Source organism: Calliphora vicina, chromosome 3 (genome assembly GCF_958450345.1).
Source record: "Calliphora vicina chromosome 3, idCalVici1.1, whole genome shotgun sequence".
Classification (NCBI taxonomy): Eukaryota; Metazoa; Arthropoda; class Insecta; order Diptera; family Calliphoridae; genus Calliphora; species Calliphora vicina.
In genome coordinates this window covers 131320547-131345207 of record NC_088782.1, presented here as the reverse complement: position 1 = coordinate 131345207, position 24661 = coordinate 131320547, and the positions used below count along the sequence as shown (strand labels likewise).

Genomic DNA, 24661 nt, shown 5'->3' with positions numbered 1-24661 from the left:
TTTATATCAGTAATGCGCAGCCCATAGCACAATTGTGCAGAATCAAATCACACGTATTCTTATGCTCTTACATTTTAGTGGTCGTTGTCCACTCAACGAGACAACTAGCACAAAGTATACAGAGGCGTCACAAGACAGAAAATAATATAGTTCTATATTTGTTTCATTTTTAGTAACTGCCCTTTTCATTTTGTTTTAGTCTTAATTTTCTGTCGCAATAATTTAATTTCTTTCCGATTTAGTTTGGTGCAATCATTTATTTTTGTAATATTTCACTTTTAATTGCCATTGTACATGTGGAGTTTTATTTTGCAAATGTAAAAAACAACCAAGAATTTTGTTTCATTTAAATTTACACGTAAACAATACACACATTTTTATAATTTTCCATTTTAAAACACGCTGGTAGGTACACTGAATAAAATAAAGAATTGAATGTGTTGGTGAGAGGATTTATTTTTGCGAACCTCTGGTTTATATTAATGTACAGTTTGCGCTCATGAGCAAAAACAATACAAAACAAAATGGGACAATCATTCTCATTGTTTTTGTTTGGTTTTTGTTTTATTCACTGCAAAGAACAAAACAAAACGATAGCAAACGTTTCGATTTGTTCATTTCCGTACTATGTTACCAAATATCTATACATAAACAAACAAATTAGCTCATTTTAATTCAAAATAACAACCAAACGGTAACACTGAAATCAATAAATTTATTTAATTTATGAAAAACGATAATTTGTTTTAAATATATGTTTTTTACACAATGCAGACACTAGCTTGCTATTGTTCGCTTGTATTATTAATTTTAAATATTAATATACTTTTGAATGTTAGATTTCATCTTCCTCTTTTGGCATTTTCAACGCTACACAAGGTAAATTTGTGTTCACAACCACAATAGTTGTATCATACAACGTACAACATACAACTAAGTTGTGAATTGGACAAATGTATATTTGTTTGTTTGTTTGTTTGTTTGTATGTATGTATGTATGTATGTATGTATGTATGTATGTATGTATGTATGTATGTATGTATGTATGTATGTATGTATGTATGTATGTATGTATGTATGTATGTATGTATGTATATGTATTTAATAGAATTCAAAATATTTATTTTAAAATCAGCTTTTGGTTTTTTCACTCTTTATTTTTATTATTATATGTATTTACATTCACTGAAAAATATTTTCAATTATTTGATTTGAAAGTTTTTTTTTTAATTTTTCTTATGGTACGGAAAAAACAAAAGTTATATTTTAAAATAAAGTCGAATTTAACAAAAATTAACTTCAATATTTCTTTTGTGTTTAGGCTGATAATTGTTCGTAGTTCAAAAAGCACATAGTTGAGTACTAAATAAATGTTGTATAAAAATTAGGGATGTGTGATTAATCGATTAATATAACATCCTGATTTACCAGATTTCTGATTATTCATATTAATAATGAATTGAAGGAATAATTTATTGGTTAGAAATATGAACAATTTCAAATAAATTATTTTAATTTTGTGTAACTGTTGTTTTTTTTCTTCTTAATTTTTCTGAACAAATATGTATATTCAAATTTGAAAAATCAAAATTCAAATTAATTGATGAATCAAAGTTTTCGTTAATCAGAAATGTTGATTAATCAGAATGTTTGATTATTCATTTAATCGCACATCCCTTATATAAATATTTACGTTTAATCTATTAAATTAGTTGGTATTAAAACGATTTTTTTCTTTTTGTTTAATATTGTATGTATGTATGTATATGAAATATAATAATATGTGTGTGTCTGTATGTTTAATAACCAGGATATGTAAAAGAGAGATTTATTGTTTTCTGGGGGTTTTTAAATTTTAGGAAGCTCCATTAATTTGAAATTTTTAAGTTTTATTTTCGAAATTTTACATATTTGTTCTACTTAGTATTGGGACTTTGAATTTTTCTTACTCTAGTTAATTAAATTATGTTTAATCATTGTTAAAGTATGAAATTACAAAAATTCTTTATCTGTTTTCCATTATTTCTTAAATATTTCACTAAATACCTTGTGTAAATGAATGCATTTATTTCCTTTCATTCCTTCGATAATTCGCCATTTATACACCTAAAGTAGGTTCCTTTTCTTTTCTGTACGTTTCTATTTTAACTTCAAAGCATTTATGTTGTGTTTAAACAATATTATGAACTTTGGCCGACAGACAGTTGTGTAGAACAAATACTACAGGTTTGGGACAACATTCCATATCCAATTCCTGTTTTACCACAAATGAAATATAATAATAAACAAGTAAATGTAATGTGATGCAATGAAACATGTACATATTTTTGGTTTGTTTAGAAAGACATTCAAAATGTAAAATTAAAAAATACTTACAATTTCGCCTTCATCGCCAAAATCCAAATACAGCAAACGATTGCCATCGTCGGCGGAACCGCGCAATTTATCAAAAGGAAATTGCCACAATTGTGTTTTGGCTTGAGCGGGTGCCGTGTAACCACACTCAAAAAGACAAAATCCACGATTTAAATGCACAACCAATTGACACTGTCTGCCCTGATACAAGCAACGAAATGAGAACTCACGCTGATAGTTGACCGCATTATGCGAACCTTGAACTAATGCTCTGGCCCATGCTGCCATGTCGCGATGGGTTTCCGAGCGCAGCCAATAAACTAATACTCCCCGCGTTGTTCCACAACGTACACAAAACACAGTCGACTGTTGTCCCTGTTCCATAGCAATTGAAATCATTAAACAATTGGAAAAATAGACATAGACAAAGACATAGAAACAAAACAAACAAAATTATATAAAAAAATTATGTGCTTAGTTTCTGGCTCTCACTTACATTTAAAGATGAATTATTACCAGCGCCTGCTAATCGTGTAGTGGCTAATGCAAAGCTTTCTAAAGGCCGACCCCAGGCTTCCACCGACCATGGAGCACTCTCATAGATTCTATGACAAAGAAAATAAATATGATTAAAATCATATGGAGCAAAGTAGAGCACAAACAAATTCATAGATGAGCAGTACATTGTTGAAAAATGAAAATAATAAAAATTAAAAAAAAATTTTAAATACAGCTACGTTTTATTAAGTTTAAACTATTTTTACAGAATTTTCAATTTAATGTGGTTTTCGATGTCATTTCATGTTGTGAATCTACTATTGCGACACATCACACATAAATAAGTTGAGCAAACACCTTTTAGTATCATCAAAATTAAATTTCTGTTTTCAATATTTTATTCAATTCTGAAATACAATACATATGAAGCAACAAATGTGCAATATGTTAAATGTCCTTATAAAAGTCTTTCACACACACAAACATTTAACAAGTTTGAGAATATACAAATACATACTTGTAATCAGTAATGGATTCGTAAAAAAAACTTTGTTGTCGAAAAATAAAATTGTTGCTTTTAAAATCCTGGTGATAGATAGTCCATTTTAATGTTGAATCTTTGAGTTCAGTTCTTTTTTCAGTTGTTCTGTTTAAAACTGCTTAGTTATGATATACATAACTATCAGATTCAACAATAACAAATAACACCATGTTCAGGTCTTAAGAGGATAATGAAGTACATAGTTCACTTTTTTGTGTATTTTGTGTTTTCTACATTTCTAAAATAATTCCTTTCAATGTTTGGTTCTCCAAACCGGTTTTTAAAAATCGATTTTTTCACCGAAATACGAATACATATGTAAATAAATACGTTATCACACAACAAAATTTCCACTATTTCAACAAAACCAGAAATACATACATACATACATACATACATACATACATACATACATACATACATACATACATACATACATACATACATACATACATACATACATACATACATACATACATACATACATACATACATACATACATACATACATACATACATACATACATACATACATACATACATACATACATACATACATACATACATACATACATACATACATACATACATACATACATACATACATACATACATACATACATACATACATACATACATACATACATACATACATACATACATACATACATACATACATACATACATACATACATACATACATACATACATACATACATACATACATACATACATACATACATACATACATACATACATACATACATACATACATACATACATACATACATACATACATACATACATACATACATACATACATACATACATACATACATACATACATACATACATACATACATACATACATACATACATACATACATACATACATACATACATACATACATACATACATACATACATACATACATACATACATACATACATACATACATACATACATACATACATACATACATACATACATACATACATACATACATACATACATACATACATACATACATACATACATACATACATACATACATACATACATACATACATACATACATACATACATACATACATACATACATACATACATACATACATACATACATACATACATACATACATACATACATACATACATACATACATACATACATACATACATACATACATACATACATACATACATACATACATACATACATACATACATACATACATACATACATACATACATACATACATACATACATACATACATACATACATACATACATACATACATACATACATACATACATACATACATACATACATACATACATACATACATACATACATACATACATACATACATACATACATACATACATACATACATACATACATACATACATACATACATACATACATACATACATACATACATACATACATACATACATACATACATACATACAAAATAACACATACAAAATTTAAGAATCTCTCAATTACAGTTCACTTAATAGTCGAAAATAACTAACTAATTTTGTATGGGAGATACCACTCCACTCCTCTGATCCCACCCATTTTTAAACCTTTTATGTAAATATCAAGCTTTACTTTAACTTTCCTTTATAAGGGAGGTGCCATTCCTACTACGCCGATCACGCTTAGCTAAACTTCGAACAGGGATCAGGAATAAATTCGTTTTTAGCTAACCTCCTTAGAATGGTAATAAATTGATTGATACAGAGTTTAAATTCTTTTAGAATTATAGTTCTCCAAATATTCAAAATTAATTATTTACTTTGCTCCATAACCACTAATCTAATTCCGTCTATATTCAGCTAAACTCCGCACAGTAATAAGAAATTAATTCGCTAAAAGTTTAAACACTTTTACAATAATAGTTCTACAGATATTGGAAATTAATTATATACTTTGCATAGGGTGTGCCACGCCCACTATTCCAATCCCGAACAATTTCAGCGAAACTATGAAAATTTATAAAAGAGCCATTTAGAGTAAGTTTGAAGAATCTTGCAATTATATTTCACAAAATATTTAGAAATAACTATTTACTTTGTATAACTATTTACATTTTTCATTAAACTTCATGAAGTGATAAACCGAAAATCGTCACAATTATAAAATAACTATTTACTTATCTACAATTACATACATATTTACCCCCATATGTATAAACAGTTTTTTAAATTTGTCAAAGGTTTATAAAACAAATTTTGTTATATAAACCTTCAAAATATATTTATTAAAGCGAATTTAAATTACTAAATTCTTCTTCTTTGTTTTCTATAACAACTCTCACTTAAAACAGAGCGAAATCAATACTGTTTAATTGTTTCTCCTATTTATTTACAACAACAAATTGAACAAACACGCAATGCTTTGTTTACTTTTTAGCTTAAGGTTCACATGTACACGTTTTTGCATATGTGTTAGTAAAATCTTTAAACGCTTATAACTCCTAAAAAACTGAACCGATTTCAATAAAATATATATTCTGCACTTCTGTGAATAAATCGCTTTAAAATGGTATCATGTATAATGTGAGAGTAAAAGGGGTCTAAAGAAATCGACTTGCCTATTAATATTATGATGATGATGCCACACAGCAAAAAACAACACAAATGGAAAAGGACATGTGTTCTCTATTGCATAAAAATAAAATAAAATAAAAAATATGTATTAAAATGGAATAAATCTTTTGTTTCTCAACCAGTGATAAAAAGAGCTAATTTGTCATTGATTGATTGATTGATTGATGAGCCTTCCATAGGAATCTACGATGACTATGTAAGAATGAAAATAATAAACGATTCCATTCTACAATACTATTATCATTTAGAAACACATAATCTTTTGAATTTTTACAGCGGATTCCTTAAAGAGTCACATATAAATTATTATTTGTTTAAAAAACATGCAAACATAAATAATTTAAAGCAAAGATACAAACTTAAATACAAATGTATGTGAATATTGCAATTACGTTAGCATAGCTGTGCGCCACGATTTACAAATAAAGAATCCAACATACCGTAATTCACGTTCAGTTACAGCCACAAATATGGGTTGCCATTTATCGTTTTCATCAGAGCTCTCTGAACTAGAACGACCACTTGGCTAGAGGAAAATAAGCAGAAAATGTAATTATAAAATTGAAATAAAATAATATTCTGTTACATAATGCTTTCAACACATAGACCACAGCTACACGATTTTAAATGCAGTTACAGCAATTGTCGCCCTGTAGTCAGCTATTTAATTATAAAGAAAATGACAGCAAATAGTAACAACAGCTGTTGTGGTTGAAATATATACATATTTAAAATATTTAATTTTTATCAGTCATAATGTCCTAATATTTCACGACTCGAAGGCTCGGCTTAGCCGACTGCTGGTTAGATACGATAACACAATTTTTTGCTTGACAAAGACAATAACAACATTTTCAAATATTAGGACATGATAGGAGACCTTGTGAATTGACCAATTGTAGTTGGTAGCCTGCCAGCTATAGTCTATGTATTTAAAGCATAAAGTTGTAGCACAAAAAAAATAAGTCGTAAAAAGTGCAATTTTGTTAAATTTGTGTATTAAACTGTATGTTGGTTGGTACAATTCACAACTTACCACTTCACCAGCACTGCCAACACTTGTGGTAGTGCCTGTCATGACATTGCTGCCAGCAACTGCAGCAGCATTGCTGCCACTACCATTACCGCCACCTCCATTGCCACCTACTACTCCTCCACCACTACTACTGCCACCACTTAGGCGTCTGCTTAGCCATCCGATATGTTTCAGTTCACCAATGACATTTATTAAAGCCCGATTGGCCTCCACTAAAGCACGTTGAGTAGAGCCATTCATGGCGCTATGCAAGGCATTAAACCATACTAATGCTTCCGCCGAGTCTGAAGCGCGCAATATGCACGAATGTACACCATCAGGTGAATGTAGTTCCAGACAACGATTTTCTATAAATGAGACAAGAGTATACTAGTAAATACAAACATATTTACATCCATATACTCGTACATTTTCTCAGTACTCGTACTTGTATATAAAATATTTAAATCATCAACGTCATCATCATCATCGTCATCTTGATTACATTGCTGCAACCCACAACCAAATTATTACAGGGCACAATTTCTCTTAGAAAACAGCGGTATTTTCCTTCTTATTTCAACTGATTGTTAAAAACTGTATTTCCTATTCTCACTTGCAAAAATACAAACATACTACGTATATTATGGTGGTCCCGTTTGTTTGAAGGAATAATAAATAAGGTATCGGTGTTCCCAACTAAAATGAAAGTTGATTTTGTTTAAGAAGACCATTTCTCAAAATGTTTGTCCTGGCGTCAGTACTTACTTGATGAGGAAACATATGAAATATTGGTATAATTTGAAAGGCCTTTGCGTGGCGTTTACAACGCTGTTTCGTACAAATATTTCATATACCTATGTTTTATTTGTGTGAAATATGATCATTGGATCTAGCTCACCAACTATTGGCGTGAGGACAAACATTTTGAGCACCCAAAAATTTTGAGGAACGTCCGCACCCTAATATACATACTTATCAAACCCAGATGTTGTTCGGTAACTTAAGTACGTTAGTATTTTACAGTAAAATTAAAGCCATGTTTCATGATTGAAAAACTTAGTTTACACTGGCTTATGTAAATGTGTTTGCTACTGCTACTCCCGGTGCCATTTGGCTGCTGTTGCGTTTCGTACTACTGATATTAAGTACAGAGATAGCATGTACATATGTTTGTACATACGTACATTTTAAAATTCACTGTACTTGTACACATACGCCGATAGCATGTACATTGTACAATTCCAAAAGGAAAATTTAACACATAATTGCCATCCTAAATATGCTTTAAGTTGCTGCATACACCAAGCGTGTGAGTCGATTCTACTCCCGTTCCCACACACATGTGTACTTTTGGTATTAATTAAGTTATCTAGTTGGAAAACATTTTCGTTATTTATTTATTTTTTTTTGCCACACTTCACTCTACTCCGACTTGTAAAGTGTTAAATGAAGCATAATTTTTAGCCAAAAACGCTACAATTATACTATAAACTTGCAGGTTACTGGTTACTTGATTAGTTACATAAGTAGGTACTTAGTTATTTTAACATGCTAAGCGCAAGCTAATTGGCCTCAAATAATCAGTTAAAAAGACATATCCTAGTTAGTCCAATGACCGATTGCTTGTAAACAAACCTTTATCCGACTATTTTATGCTTACAAGAATGGGACCAATCCTCCTTATACCAGCTACAAGAGGACAGTAATATATGAATTGACTTTGTCAGATAGTATTAGTGGTGAGTAAAGTAGCCAGTCCTTAAATATAAATATAATTAGACTTTTGATATGTCTACAGATTGGTCGGAATAACAGGGGACAGTAATATGATAATACATCCAGCATTAATTTATAGTTTAAAGTTTAAAGTGACTGCAGTTTAGATTACTTAGAGACACTGAAGTGACAATTGACATTACGCTAGATTACATGTGATGTATTAAGTGACTAATTGATTTCTTTCTGCACTACAAGTGGTGTCAAATGACCCTAAACATATAAATTGTAGACAGCCAAGGGATGCATTGACTAGTGTGAAACTGCTGGGATGTTTGTTTGAATAATAAATGTGTATGAATAAATGTACTAAATGTGTGTTTAGCAACATTTGTTATTGTATCCTTTTTAATAAGGAACAAACTAGACAACTGCAAAAGAATAAGGAGTACACCCTGTTATTTTAATTCATCTGCTGTTACTGTTACTGCTACCGTTGATGTTGCTTTTATGTTGATGTTGATGATGATAATTATCATTATCATTATTTTTTATATTTGTTGCGACAAAACAATATATGTTAACATAAATATCTAAACATAAATATCTAACAAATAAATATGTCATGACATATTTATAAAAAATAAGTTGGCATCACTAAAAATAATAATTTAAAAAAAGGAAAAGAAAAGAAAGCAATGATTCGACAGCAAAGCGATCATTGGCAAAAATATATAATTAATTAGCTGCAGCCGAACAAACATCAATTTTGATATATTGCACTGAATTTTTAATAAAAATAAAATAAACTGAAAAATTATATTAAATCTTTTAATTAAATAAAAGTTAATAAATAATTTGGTTTACAATTGTACAATATTACTCTTACATACATTCGTACATTGTACAATAATTTTTAAGTTTTCAAACTTAAATTAAGTTTAAACTTTTAACACAACAACAGTAACACATAATAACATAGTTACACACAGACACGACAAAATTGGATTCTGCCATATACGGTTTGTAAAGTTGAGCCAAAAGTATTTGAAACTTGTTTGACTTTGTTTTGCAAATAAATTTTGTTGTCACCTGACAAAGATTTGCGGAAATATAAACGATTAATTGCAATTAATTGTTCGCAATCATATGAAATATTTATTCTATTCCAATTAAATTGTTTCGCATTAACTGTTCTACAATGTCTGAACAGAAACATTCATATTTGTAAGTTTTTACAATTTATTCCGATAAATTTAGTTTTACGGTTTTCCTTAAATTGGTAAATTACGTTATTACCAAAAACCGAACACCGAAAACTTAGTATATATTTAAAGTTTTATATTTATACACTTGCATATATGCATACATATGTAGGTACAAAAATTCAATATTATCGCTTTATATTTTATTATATTTACTAACCTGGATCGATGTATTTTAAGTTACGTGCCAAATGTGTTAATTGTAATGGAATGTAGCGGGTATCGGCTCTTGGTGTGGTTTTCGGTGCAGGTGGTGATGCTGATACGCCGGGTCCCAATGGGCATAAAAATGCTCTTTGTAATTCCCAGCCAACTTCTGAAATAATGCTGGCTTTTCTAAAGTAGGGCGTAACCTCGCGTAGAAATTTCACTGTAGAAGGAGAAAAGATAAAGTCCAATTAATAATATTTTGTATCCTTTCAAACGTGACCTCTCCGGGAAAATTCTTTAACAAACTTAATTCTCTATAACGAAAATCCTAAAATCTTTTGTTTTGAATAAATTTTTAAAACTGTTAATGCAGTTTTATTATTTATTTGGTATGTTTTATAATAATCTCAGTTTAGCAGAAGGGAATAATTGGCAACTTATACATTATTTTGGGACTTCCTATCACTTATTTGATTTTAAAGTGGACTTATAAAATTTTCTTAAAATATTTTTTATTATCTTTAGCGTTTTAAATATTTTGGCGAAATTATATGTCTAATAACTTTATTAAATATTAAATTCCATAAAATCCATACCATACCACAGTAGAGCAACGGGAAAATGGAAATGATTATAAACTTTGTTTGTACTAATTGCACAGTTTTGTATTATAGTCTCAATTTTCATAAAAAAAAGTGAACTCAGCACGTTTTGCACACTAAGCTAACGATTTATAGTTTAGTACTTTAAAGTAGAGAATTCACAGTAATTCCGGAACATATTAAAATTAATTAGAAATCTTTAACTGAACTTAAACAATGTACATATGTAAATACAGTCAATAATTTAATACTTTTAGCCGATTGTTGAAAAAATAAAAATTTCTTTTACTTATTTTGACAAATTTTAGACTGAAATTCAAATATTCGACAAACTTTGATTAAAATTTTATTTTAAAATTATATTTATATCGATTAATCAATTTAACGAAATTTATTTACATCGATTAATCGAATAAATTTTATACGAATGACACCCTAATTTTTACATGTATATAAAAAATAATAAAAATGTATAACAATATAATTGGTCAATTCACAAGGTGTCTTATCAGTCATATTGTCATAATGTCCTAATATATCACGACTCGGCAGCTCTGCTTAACCGACTCTTAGGCATTCGGCGCAGGTCTCTTCTGGTTGGTTACGATAACACAATAAACATAGCATACAGAGTAGTATTGTTTTAGGACATTTTTTGCTTGAAAAGCAATAAAAACCATTATGAAATATTACGACATTATGACAATATGACATGATAAGAAACCTTGTGAATTGACCAAATATGTTTTACGAGTATACAAATTTATTCTATCCTTAACAATATGACAACTGGACTAGCAGCAGTGTCAATATTTGTTGGAAAGTGTCTAGTACAACCACAAATCCAACTGTTTGAACTAGATCCAATTGCTGCATTACATTTTCTTCGACGAAATAAAAAACTCTATATGTTAATGTTGGATACTTAAGCCACTATTTTATTGTTGTGATTTTTACAACAAAAACCTAATTTTTTAAAACAGTTCTTTAAGGCCCATTTAGTTTGACAATGAATATTTAAATTTTGGTAGTTTCTGCACATTTGGTACCAATTATTTAGAAGTTCAGCTATGGCTCGTACGCATTTCGGAATAGTATTTAAGCTATTAATTATTGAACTTTATAATAATGGCCAGTCCCAAATTTCTATAGCTAACAAATAGAGCATTAATAAATCAATAGTTTCGGGATTAATTAAAAAGTATAAGGCTACTCGAACAATAGAGGAACACAATACCGGCGTTCATCCTAGGAAAATATCACCTCGATCAGATCGTTAAATCTTCCTTTTAATTAAACAAAAACCATTTATTTGTTCCAAAGATGTTGTGAGTAGTTCCAGCACTGTGAGAACACAATCATTGGAAAATAACTTGAGAAGCTTCATGTCGTCTAAGAAACTCCTACTGATAAAGAAACGTTTAAAAAAGTGGTTTGCTTAAATGATTGCAACATATTCGTTAATTTTCATTACTTTTAGGATCGAAACTAGCCGTTTTAGAAATAAACAGGAACTGATGAATTGCTTAAAATCAGAGTGGAAATTAATACCAACTACATTACTTGCAAATCTTATAGAATCTATGCCAAAACGATGAGCGAAGGTCATAAGAAACGAATGGTATCATAGGTATCATATGTAAAAAAAAATTTGTTGATGAAAAAAAAATCGGGTTAAAAAAAATTTTCCCCGATTTTGACCCACTGTAGGTCCAACTTACTATAGCCTTATATACATCGTTGTAATGGACTTTGAAATATCTATCATTAGATATCCATATTGTCTATATTTATGACTTAGTAATCCAGATATACAGTGGGGAGCTCAAATGAGTACATGTTTCTATTTTGTGCACTTCTTATGGAATAAAAATAAAACTAATAAAGCAAATCCAAAATTTTTTTCCAAAAATAGGGCAAAAATCGAGGTTGTCCCGGTTTTTTCCTTATATCTCAGTCATTTGTGGGCCGATGTTGTCGATTTTATTAGCAACCGAGCCGGAAGAATTCCCGATATATAGATGTATGAATCATATGTATATGTAAGTAATTTGAGGGCTACGGAAAGTTGATTTCAACATACAGACGGACATGGCTATATCGACTTCGCTATCTATAACGATCCAGAATATATGTATATAGTTTGTGGGGTCGCAAATGAAAAATGTAGAAATTACAAACAGAATGACAAACTTATATATACCCTTGCCACTCATTGTGAAGTGGAAAAGTACAATACTTTCATTGTAGTAAATAAGAAATGATAGACAAGTTCTAAGAAAAAGATCTAAGTCCATAAAAAAATACAAACTAAGCAATAGAAAAAGCTCTAAGTCCAAAAAAGCTTTTATCTCGGCAAATACTTATTTTATCATTTTGCTTTTACGCACATAGTAAACATAGAAAAATGCAAAAAAAAAATTGCGTTTACAGAATTCAAAAATGTTTACGGAAAAAAAAAGTTTGAATGTTTTTTGTCTCTCCTGTAAAATTTTAAAATATGGACTTAGAGCAGTGATGTTCAAAAATAAAAATGAAGATGTATTGGTGAGAGAGCTACCCAGCATCATGCTTTATGAAGAAAGTTTAGATTTAGGATTTTTGTCAAATAAAACCAATTTATTAAATGAATGTAATTTAAATTTTAAGGAAATGAAAAAATATACATTGTAAGTCCGAAATTCACTTAAATTTTGTATTTATTTTTGACTTTGTTTTATTGTGTTCAATTGTAATTGAAACGCGTGTGTTTGCTATGCTTCGAACGAGAACAACCAACAACAATGCTTAATAAATTTCTGAAAAAAATGACGATAGTCCGCCATATGTGTTTTCTTCGCATGCTCAGCGATGAATGAACAAAAGTATTTAAAAGAGCATAACAAATGTGTGTAAATTTTTCAAACAATTGTTGTATGGCGTGAACATTACTGACTTAGAGCCTTTGCATGTTAAGCCAGCGAAATGTCGTTTTTCTTGAATATATGACGTAGGGAAATGCTAATAACTTGGTTATTTTTAACTCGATGTTCATGCTTTATACCTTGTTGGAAAGATAATTTTTTCTGGAAGCTTAGGTTTTTTGAAAATGTTTAAAAAACTGTATTCAAAAATGGAATTTTTTTAAGATATCGGAAAAGTTCCATTATTTACCCAATTTTACAACTTTCAATCGATTTCTAGTTATCCGATTGCACTTAAATTTTGCAGTAGTTAGTTTTAGCTACTAATGAACAAAATAAGACCCATCCAAAGCAAATCTATTTTTTAAGGGCATGTCTAATGTACATTTATTATATGTATGCATATTTTTTATTATTTTGCAAACGATGTTGGTTTTCATTTCTTCTTTGTATCACATTTTAAAGTACCGTTGGTTTTTCTGAAGATACCACACAGCATTTCTTTAAATTTTTTTAGTAAGCTACCATATCGTGTTGTAAATTTTACACTTAAAAAAAATTGGGACATTTTTCTTTGTAGTTTCAATATAAAAGCTATTAAAAATCAAAAAAAGCACTGAAAGCACTGTAATGAAATTTGAAAAGCACCATAATAGTGCCTTACCGTAAAAAAGCAATATAAGAAAAAATTTACGCGTATGACGTTTCATAAAGCACCATAAATAGCGCGAAAAGCACTAAGTTGGCAACACTGCTTGTTGTACTCTTGTCGGTGTGAAAGCACAAAAGCTCTTTTGTAAAAGTTCGCACATTGTGCACATGAGCTGGACGTAACTGCTGTAGAATGTTCCCTTAAAACAGGGAAAGGCAAAACATGGGCGCCGCGTTTTTCATTTACTCTTCTCTTACGTACGTGTGCACACGCATTGTAGAGAAAAAATCAGTCTAGCTCAGTAATGCGCAGCCCATACCACAATTGTGGAAAATAAAATCACACGGATTCTTATGCTCTTACATTTTAGTAGTCGTTGTCAGCGTTGCCACAAAGAAAATATTTTTCCTACCAACATACACTCTAAAACCTACCAAATTCTGTCCTATCCTACCAAAAATTTAATTTTAAATAAATATAAGCATTTGATTACACAGAGCAAACAAATCATTTTGTTGCTATTACATGTGGGTTTGTCATAATGCAATAAATCTGACCAATTTCTGCCGATTTCGATTTTTCATGTTTTTATAAAACAAAAAAATTGGATATTTTTACATAAAAAATATTTTTTTTTTTTCAAAATTAAATTTCAATTTTATGTATATCAAACAAAAAAGTAAAATTTTTTGAAAATGAGCTAATTCACTTAATTGTGAATAAATTCGAAAATAATTAATCGATTTTTATATATCTCGTTAAGTTGCTATTATATTAGGGTTTGTCATAAATTATGTTTTCGTTCTGCAGCAGCAGAACTATTTGGAAGCGAAAGTACATATATTAAAAATAAAATTACATAAGTCACTATAACAGAGTTCATTGAATCCATCTTTAAGTGTGCTTACATTTTCCCGAACAAATTTATGCGAGCATTAATATCTAAAGATATATCACTTAGCCGAAGCAAATTCCATTATTTATGTGGGAGCAGTGATTTAAGATTGTTTTGAAGCATACAATTCAAAAACAGCTTCCATCTTTCTCCTGCAACCAATCAAAAAGTTGAATCCACTCACTCCTAAATTTCCGCTTTGTTTTGCAACTTTATTCACTAGAAAAAAGTAAAATTATAGGTATTTTATTCATATTTATTTTCTATAATTGCCGTTTGATGTTTGGTTTTCTCCATTAGCATCAATTGCCAGTCTTGGAGTTTTTGAAAGACATCTAAAAATACTACATATTTTAACTATTAAATAAAATTGTAAAAAAAAAATAACTTTTTTGCGGCCTTTTGTTTAAGAAATACAAGTGTTTGTTTAATTTAATTTGCACTGACACTATGATTTTGATGTTTTTCATATAAATGCATAGATGTTATACATTTAACGGCGTTAAGTTCAATAATCAGGGTTTCCAACTCTTTTATTTCACACATGTTTTTTATTTGTTATCTTTAAATTTAAAAACTATAAATTTTAAAAATATTAATTGTATTTCCAACCAACAAATTAAAAAAAATTTAACAATCCAACCAAACTACCAATCGTTGTACTTGTAAATAAAATCTACCACTTTTGGTCCAATTGGACCAAAGCGGCAACGCTGGTCGTTGTCCACTCAACGAGACAACTAGGAATACGCATGAGCACTGGTGTATGACTTTTTCTTTATTTTTTCAGTTTTTGTATTTGTGTGTTTGTAGGTGCACTGAATAAAATAAAGAATTGAATGTGTTGGTGAGAGTAAGTGTATTGGTGAGAGGATTTATTTTTGCGAACCTCTGGTCCAAGGCGAATTTATACAAGGTGAAGTCAGTCAATCAGCTGATTACTCTTTTTTCGCTTGTTTGGTTCTAACATCTGTCAAAGCTTGTTATTATACTTCAATATCTATATATTCTAAGCAAATTAACAAAATATTTATATTTTGCATAAATAAGTAAAGCCCTAACTATTCAATTATCTACACTATATTTAGTTTTAATACATATTTCTTTAATTTTTAATTTCTGTTTTTTGACATTTGTTAAGACCATTTGTTGTTTTTGTAGAACTACCACCACCTTGTATGAATTCGCCTTGCTCTGGTCTAGCTTGAGAACTCAAACAAGCAGGTTGTGTATCGTTTTTTATCGCACAATTTAAGAATCAGCGTTGCCAGTGAAAAAAAAATATGTCCCAACATTTAAAGATGTATGATGAACAATATGAGATTTTACATTTTTAATTGGGGAAAAGCGACGAAAGTTTACTGGCAACACCGATTCGTTGTGACAGCGGAGAGAGTGTATAACTAATACAATCGTAAAATGCAATAGTATAGGTTGCCTTTCCCTGCCTTAAAATGAGCTGAAACATGCTCTTAAATTAAAATAAATTTTTTTTCGGAAATCAATGGTACATTTGAAAGGTTTGGGTTTATTTTGGATTAGGCCGAATAATTATTTTTGTACCGAATATTAGGTTCGGGTTCGGCCTGAGAAAAAGGCTTCGTTGGACTTTAATAATCTGCAATTTACAAAATTCGATATTCAAATTAATAATACATACAGCTTAATTTCCTTCATTAGTAAAAAAATCATCCTGAAAAAATTTTAGGTAAATCGGTTGAGGTTAAGACGTGCCGCAAGCCCTCTGAAGTTTTGAGATGCATTTACAAGGGGGAAATATGCATTTTTTTCAGTTTTTGTAAAAATTTTGCCATTAAAAAATTACTTTTGCAATTTAATTTAAAAGAATCGAAATGTGTACGTAACTTTCGTTCTAATGAGACATAAAAAACAGAAATTGTCTCATTAACGTGTCTCAGGTTTTTGCAAATGTGTAAAAAATAGTATATAAATATGGAATTTTTTTAAGATATCGGAAAAAGTACCATTAAGTACCCAATTTTACAACATTCAATCGATTTCCGGCACGTGTTCTAGTTACAAAATAAGACCCATCCAAAGCAAATCTATTTTTGAAGGGCATGTCTAATGTACATACATAGATATGCATACATACATATGTATGTGTGTATCTATATATATATGTATATGTATAATATATATAATAGAACAATGTTTTTATGTGTATTTTTCTTTAAATTTCAGAAAACTGTAAACAGAGTGAACGAACGTGTTTGGGGGAGTAGATAGATGAGAGCGTAATTCTCCAACTTATTACTTCGTAGATGCTTGACAACTACAAAATGTACGTACAAACGTAAGTAAGTAAGTAATAAAGTATTTTAAGTTAAAACTAGACAAACATTACGAATATAAATAAGTAAAGATGAAAATAAACGATGGTTGGGTGAAAAACTTTGGTTTAGCTAATGGACTTTTGAACGTTTTATGGTTTGGCTAAAGTCATTTGAACTTTTATTTATGTACGTAGTATGTATGGATAAGTAGCGTAAGTTTTCATATTGAAAGATGCTCAACTAAGTATAAGAAAATTCTCAATGCCAATATTTATTTTCTCGGCCCACAAACAACCCCAGAACTCAATATGTTCGTACATATGTATGTATGAATGTAGCAAAAGTTAAGTGCAAGTATGAAAGTAAAGCGATGGTTAAAATAAGTAAAATGTCAAATACTGTAGAAAACAAGAAATGTCAACAACACACTTGAAACATTTCCAAATGGAAATAATTTCTGTACATTTGCAAACTCCAACTTATATTCATGGCTTTTGTAGTTGTAAAAAGTAACAGAAACAACTCCCACACAACAACGTTGCTATGGACAGACAAAAAGTCTCAAATCAACAAATGGTCAAAATCATCAAAAGCATCACATATTAATTAATTTCTAATTCGAAACATTTATCTTATTTAAAATCTCATTTGAGAAGGAAGATTATTTCTTTTGAATTTGAATGTTTATATTATATAAATATAAATATAATACATTTTTGGTGAAAGTATTCAGTGGATTCTTTGCTAATTTAATATTTCAATTTACTATATGGAATTCGAGAGAAGTGTTATTCTAAAATTCATTAAAGATTATATAAATCGATCAATTCAATTTGAAAAACTCAACTCCATCCCAATATCTGCCAAGATAAATAAGGGTTGTCAATTATTCGAGATTATTTTTGATCGAATAAAAATTTAATTTTTTTATTCGGGTGATCGATTAATTTTTAAAACATCTTCGAATTTTATCGCGATATTTAATTCATTTGTCTTCCAAAGAAATAATTTTTATTCGAATGACAATCCTAGTATTTAACTACATACATATGTATGAACATACATACATATCGTTATATTAACGTAACGTGTTTTGGATCGCTGGAAACTACATGCTCATCCAACTTTTTAGACGCCTGCGATCTCCTGTAGAAAAAAAAATAAAAGTATAGTTACGTCCGTTTGCATTAAGGTGAGGTTTGCATATCTGTATAAGTCATCTTAAGTATTTTTGTTACTACATATTGGACAATAAAAGTGCTGTAAAAAATTGTTTCTTTATTTCTGCAATAAACCATTAAATATTTCTTTCGGTAGAAAATAATAAAAACAAACCCACAACAATAAATAAAATTAGTATTTTATTTTTTAAGTAAATATATGTGTAAGCAAGTATGGAAAATACTTGCTATTGCTTACATCTGCAAAAAACAATGAATTATCTTTTTGAAATTAAAGTTAAAATCGATTTCGTTTTAGAAATAATAAGGTTTTATTTCGGTTTCAATAACAACAGAACATGTATGAACAAATAAAAAAAAATCAACAATATAAATCTACAATTTTAACAAGCGGCCATTTTTACGCTGAGCACGTTTTGGTTGACTCGCCACCAAACGGCCTAAATACAAATTATTTTCTATTGGTAAAATAACCAAGCGTCCGGTTTTCGAGCGAGTGAGACGACTCAGTATTTCGAGTTGTTGTTCAACTTCAGCCAATTCGGATTCAATTTCATTATCTTCATCAAGTTCAGTTTTGGGGGCTCCATAAGTATCGGCTGGTTCATGAATATCAGACTCAGAAGCTAGCCCAAGTTCACTCTCGGCTGAACCTTCTTCTTCTGTGGTTTCAATATCGACAGCCTCTTCTTGTTGTTGTTGGTCATCTCCAGTTTCAGCCGCATCTTCATCGAATTCCGATTTGTGTTGTTCCATATCAAGTTCTGGCTCCACAGTTTCAACATCAGTCTTTGGTTCACTCAATTCAACTTCGGGAGTACCGTAGGTATTGGCAGGTAATTGATTATTGATAACATCTAAATCTTGCGCTTCTGAGGCTTGCTCAAAGGCAGGAAGATCAGCAATAACATCACCAGAATTATTATCAATAACAGCAGAGGTGGATGAGAAATCCTGGTTCGCTTCTTCGCTAGGGGGTTGAAAGTCCTCAGCTGGTGCAGGTACTACTTCTGCTTCGATTTCCACAGCATCATCAGATGCTGGCAAAGGAGCGCCATAAGTATCTGCTGGTGTATGATCAACAACTTCCGATTTAACAGTTGTGGGCACAATTTCATTGAAATCCTCTAAAGTCGATTCTGCTGGAGTGGTAGTTATGATTTCAACTGATTCGGTAATAGACACGGGTTTTTCATTGGGTAATTCGAATGGTATATTGGGGCGGAATCCAGCTTCGGGATAACCTGTCTTTTGTTCCACCACCGATGAAGGTGTAGTAAATTCGATTTGTCTTGCCGATTTTGCCTTTGATCGCTTTATGGGTGTAGCCAAAGTGCAGCTAATAGCTAAAGCTACTACAAAAACTTGTAATCCTCTTGAGATGGCCATATTGAATTCAATAAATTCGAAATGAAACTGTTGTTGATTAAACTATTAACAAAAGCTTTTATAGTTAAACTTAAGAACTGTTTTCTGACTTTATTATTTTTATTGGCAAAAACGTAAATAAAAACAAAAATTGCTAAAATTTTTCAGACAACATCAGACTAAATAAAATTATACCAAAAACCTACATAAATACATACATTAATATGTACAGATAATAAATATATGTTAATACGAAAACACCAATAACCTATAAATTGTTCAAGAATTCAGTTCTGGTTGAAATCAAGGCAATTTAAACTCAAAAAATGACGCGCTCAAACGCATAATTGTATAAATTTCATTGTGATCATTCACAAAAAAAATTCTTCATTCATACTGAGTCACTCGTAAAAATCACGATAATCAATGTTCATACATCGAGGAATACTACACATACAACAACAACTAACAAACACCTGTAGTATGAACGTTCAATGTTAATTTATAATCAATGATAATCACTTAAAATACACATGTTTGTGGAGGTACCCAGCAGTTCTGGCATTTAACCCTTTCGGGACTACCAGCAATTTTCAAACTTTCGTATTTTCTTTAATTTTTAATGCAATTTCTTATCTAAATAGCCCCTAAACCATGTTTAAGAGTTCATTATAATATTTGAATAAAAACATAACGGTACATGTCAGCGTATGCATGCAGCCTGACAATGAATTTCACAACATTGTTGACATTTAATCAGTTTGGAAGACGGCCGCACAGTGGTATAGAAAAAAAATTGAGGGAAACAAATCTGTAACTTCTATAGGCTCAGTCCAATTTGAATGAAATTTAACATGCACAAAGAGGAAGTCTCGTTGAGTTCAGGTTTTGAGTTTGGACCTCATGGACCCACCAGGGGCGCGGTCAGGGGATCCCAAAGTAGTTCACCTCGGGTATGTTAAATTTTTAAAACGATTCTAATTTTTCGTTTGGATTAGGATTTAAAAAAATTTCATATAAAGAATCTCATCGTCAAACACTACAAAAAGAAACCTTATCGTATCTATCAAGATGATGTGCTCAGACTGCAACAACGCTTTGTGTTACAAGTATTTTGGACCATTCCACAAATTGAATCCCTAATTACATTTATAAAATGCTATAAATAAGCAAATAAATGTGTACTTTCATCTAAATTTAATAATATTATGATGTTGTATTTATTTTTTAATTTCGATGAGTATGCAGAACATACTATTTTTTCCACATCTTTTATTGGACTACACTTTAGAAAGTAGTTATTTTGTGGAAGGATTGTTTACAAGCATTTGGTTATTGGACTATATTCAATGCAGTGACTACTTCAGACCAGCTATTTGACAGTCTATTTGTAATGTATGTACGGTCAATTAACACGCACGTATTAAAATAACTAGTCACATAGTTGACATAGGTAAAATCACTGCCAGAACTACTGGGATATTACAGTTCAACAACAAGAGCAACTCTATGTAACAAAACTACCTCATTGAATTAAACAACAACACAATATACCCATTTTTGCAAGTGTGTGTTTGTATCACAGTGTTTTTAGTTGTGTTGCAGTATTCTATGCCACTCACGTACCAAATTTATTTATTTGTTTATTGTGTGCGACTGAGTACTTTGGCTCAGACCTGTTCTGATCTGCTTCACTGTGTTATGATGTGCTCTGTTCTTTTTTATTTATAATTTTCCGCTTTTCGGTAATAAACTGTCGGATTACAGACCAAGACCACTTCAATCAAGATACCTTGACATTTTTGGTTTTTTGAAGTGTATGATGATAAATTTGTCAAAAGTTTTGAATGTTTTGCAAAACTAAATAAGATTTTCCGCTTAAAAATTGTATTCAATCGTTTCACTCGCATCCCACTATGCGACCAAATAGGTCTTAAAGGAAAAGCTTTCTTTTGAGCAAAAAAAAATTATTATTATTGGAAAAAAAATTGATTTTGCAAAAAAATTTCAAAAATTGTATTTCTTGAGTTACAAAATATTTATTTGATAGATATCCCACTCGCATCCCACTAAGGGACCAACATTTTCTTAAAGGAATGGACCTAAGCTTTCTTTTGAGCAAAAAAAATTTTGGAAAAAAGGGCCCATATTGGAAAAAAGTTCGATTTTGCAAAAAAAAAAGTCAAAAAATGTACATATGTCTTGAGTTACAAAATATTTATTTGATAGATATCCCACTCGCATCCCACTAAGCGACCAAATAGGTCTTAAAGGAAAATATCTAAGCTTTATTTTAAGAAAAAAATGGCCCATTTAAAAAAAAAGTAAAAAAAGTTTTTGATTTCGGAAAAAAAAAAATATTAAAATTTTTTTATTTTTTTTTTTTAATATTTGAAGATTGAAGAAAGAGCTATCTAAGCTGTTTGGGACACATTTTGCTAAGAACAATAGGTAATAAGATACATGGATAAGAAAAATCACCTGCTTGATCAAAATGTCAAATTTTGACGGCCTCTAACTCAGAGAGTTCTCTACCGATCTTTTTGAAAAATTGTATCTGTTAGTTACTATTCAATAGAACTAACCTTGGTGCAAATTTCATCCCGATCGGAAGACATCGATTTCAAAAGTTGGTTCACTTGACATGAAATGCCCCATATATATATACATACATATGTATATATTTCAGTGCGATAAAAATTGGCCAAACTAAATATATTTATAATCTGGCCTCACAGGATATCACTTAGTGATAGGACCTCTAATATATGTATGTATACTACACAAATATACTTATTTCATTAAGAACTTACCTTCTAAATCCACTACACGACCGGCCCGTTTTAACGCTCTAACCGCTTCATCATGAGTAGCTTCACGTAACTCTTCACCATTAACAGAGAGTATAGCATCGCCGACGTAAAGTCCTTTGGCTTGATCTGCGGCCATGCCACGAAATATTTTTGATATTAATATTGGCATTCGATTTTCTCGACCACCTTTTATGGATATACCAAGACCATTATTTTCGGATTTTATAATGCGCACCTAACCGCAAAAAATTACAATATAGTAACAAAAATATATTTAAGTTTGCCACAAAGGTAATAATTAATAAAAAATCTTAATTTAAATAAAAATGTTCAACATAATCACACAAAAATTCGGCTTACGTGTCTCTTTTGATTTGCCACATGATCAGGTACATCACACATATCCATGCCACTATCCAATGTATTGTTATTTAGCAAATGGTCACAATTATCTGTTACATCTATGTCGTTAGTAGTGCTACTACAGCCACCGCCAGCACCTCCACCCTGACCCATGCCCTGCATGGAGGCAGAAGAGGGGATGGAACCATTATGGCCGCTATGATTACTCCTAAATAGTTTAAGAATATTTTGAGAACAATATGTACATTAGAGTTGAAGATGTACATCATACGCTAAAATTTTGGGACCAATTCCACAATCTATGATTAGTGTTATATTTGTTAGTGTTTTCAGAAGACATGATACAAATTATTGATCCTTCCATTTTTTTCGAAGCATTGTTAACGATATAATGTAAAATAAAATGATTTTTTTCAGATTTAAGTTTTGTTTATTTTAATAGAGCTATTACTTCTTAACAAATATGCAATTATCGTAGGTTATTGAAATTTGAGAAAGGTATTACTGATGATGTTCCCTTCCATAATTTTAGGTATGTTGTACGATATAATTTGTTATAATTTTCATAAAATGATGAACCTCTTTAATGCACATATACAAACATATTTGGTCAATTGACAAGGTCTCTTATCAGTCATATTGTCATAATGTCCTAATGTATCACGACTCGGCGGCTCGGCTTAACCGACACTTAGGCATTCGACGCAGGTCTCTGCTGATTGGTTACGATAACACAATAAACATAGCAATACAGAGTAGTATTATTTTAGGAAATTTTTTGATTGAAAAGCAATAAAAACCATTGTGAAATATTAGGACATTATGAAAATATGACATGATAAGAGATCTTGTGAATTGACCAAATATGTAATAAAATGTAGTAATAAATTATGTATTTATGAACATACCCTAAAGTACCATTTAGTGTTGTCGACTGATCACCAGTTCCAGCATTTTCACACGTCTCGTCTAGGCTAATCGCCAAATAATCCGTTTCTAAAGTAACCAGTACACGATACCAGGCTCCACGCACACGTGTCTCCAATGTACCACAACGCATGCCGGAGGGCGATTGAGTGGGTAGAGGCTGGACCGGAGCATTGTTCAATGTTCTGCCCAAGCTCGACGACTCCACCATAATGCCGTCAAGGTATTATTTTTCAATAAGAATGATATTCTGATACTCCCTGATGTGTTAAATAAACCTCAAAGACATTATTTTAAATGCATATTGCTGCAATGTTTTTTTTTATTATTTTGTTAACCTGTGAATTAATTTTACTAAAAATATAAAAAAGAAATGTACATTTACTTAGAATTCATATTGTAAGAATAATAACACTCTGCTACAAAATAACACTTTTTGTCAGAACTTGAAAAGCGACCTAATGGGTGTTGTAGGCTTAGGTAGGACATACTA

General features: G+C 30.5%; 1 protein-coding gene across 1 annotated transcript; it reads right to left on the bottom strand.

The window, feature by feature from the left end:
• Positions 1 to 2102: 2102 nt before the first annotated feature.
• Positions 2103 to 24423, bottom strand: Syn1 (Syntrophin-like 1). Its single transcript, XM_065504233.1, has 9 exons — positions 24150 to 24423; positions 23239 to 23449; positions 22879 to 23113; positions 10178 to 10387; positions 7055 to 7401; positions 6459 to 6544; positions 2852 to 2960; positions 2377 to 2730; positions 2103 to 2254 (listed from the first exon to the last, which is right to left on the bottom strand). Exons 1-9 carry the CDS (start codon positions 24377 to 24379, stop codon positions 2171 to 2173), a joined length of 1866 nt encoding a protein of 621 aa, XP_065360305.1. The 5' UTR covers positions 24380 to 24423; the 3' UTR covers positions 2103 to 2170.
• Positions 24424 to 24661: the final 238 nt, after the last annotated feature.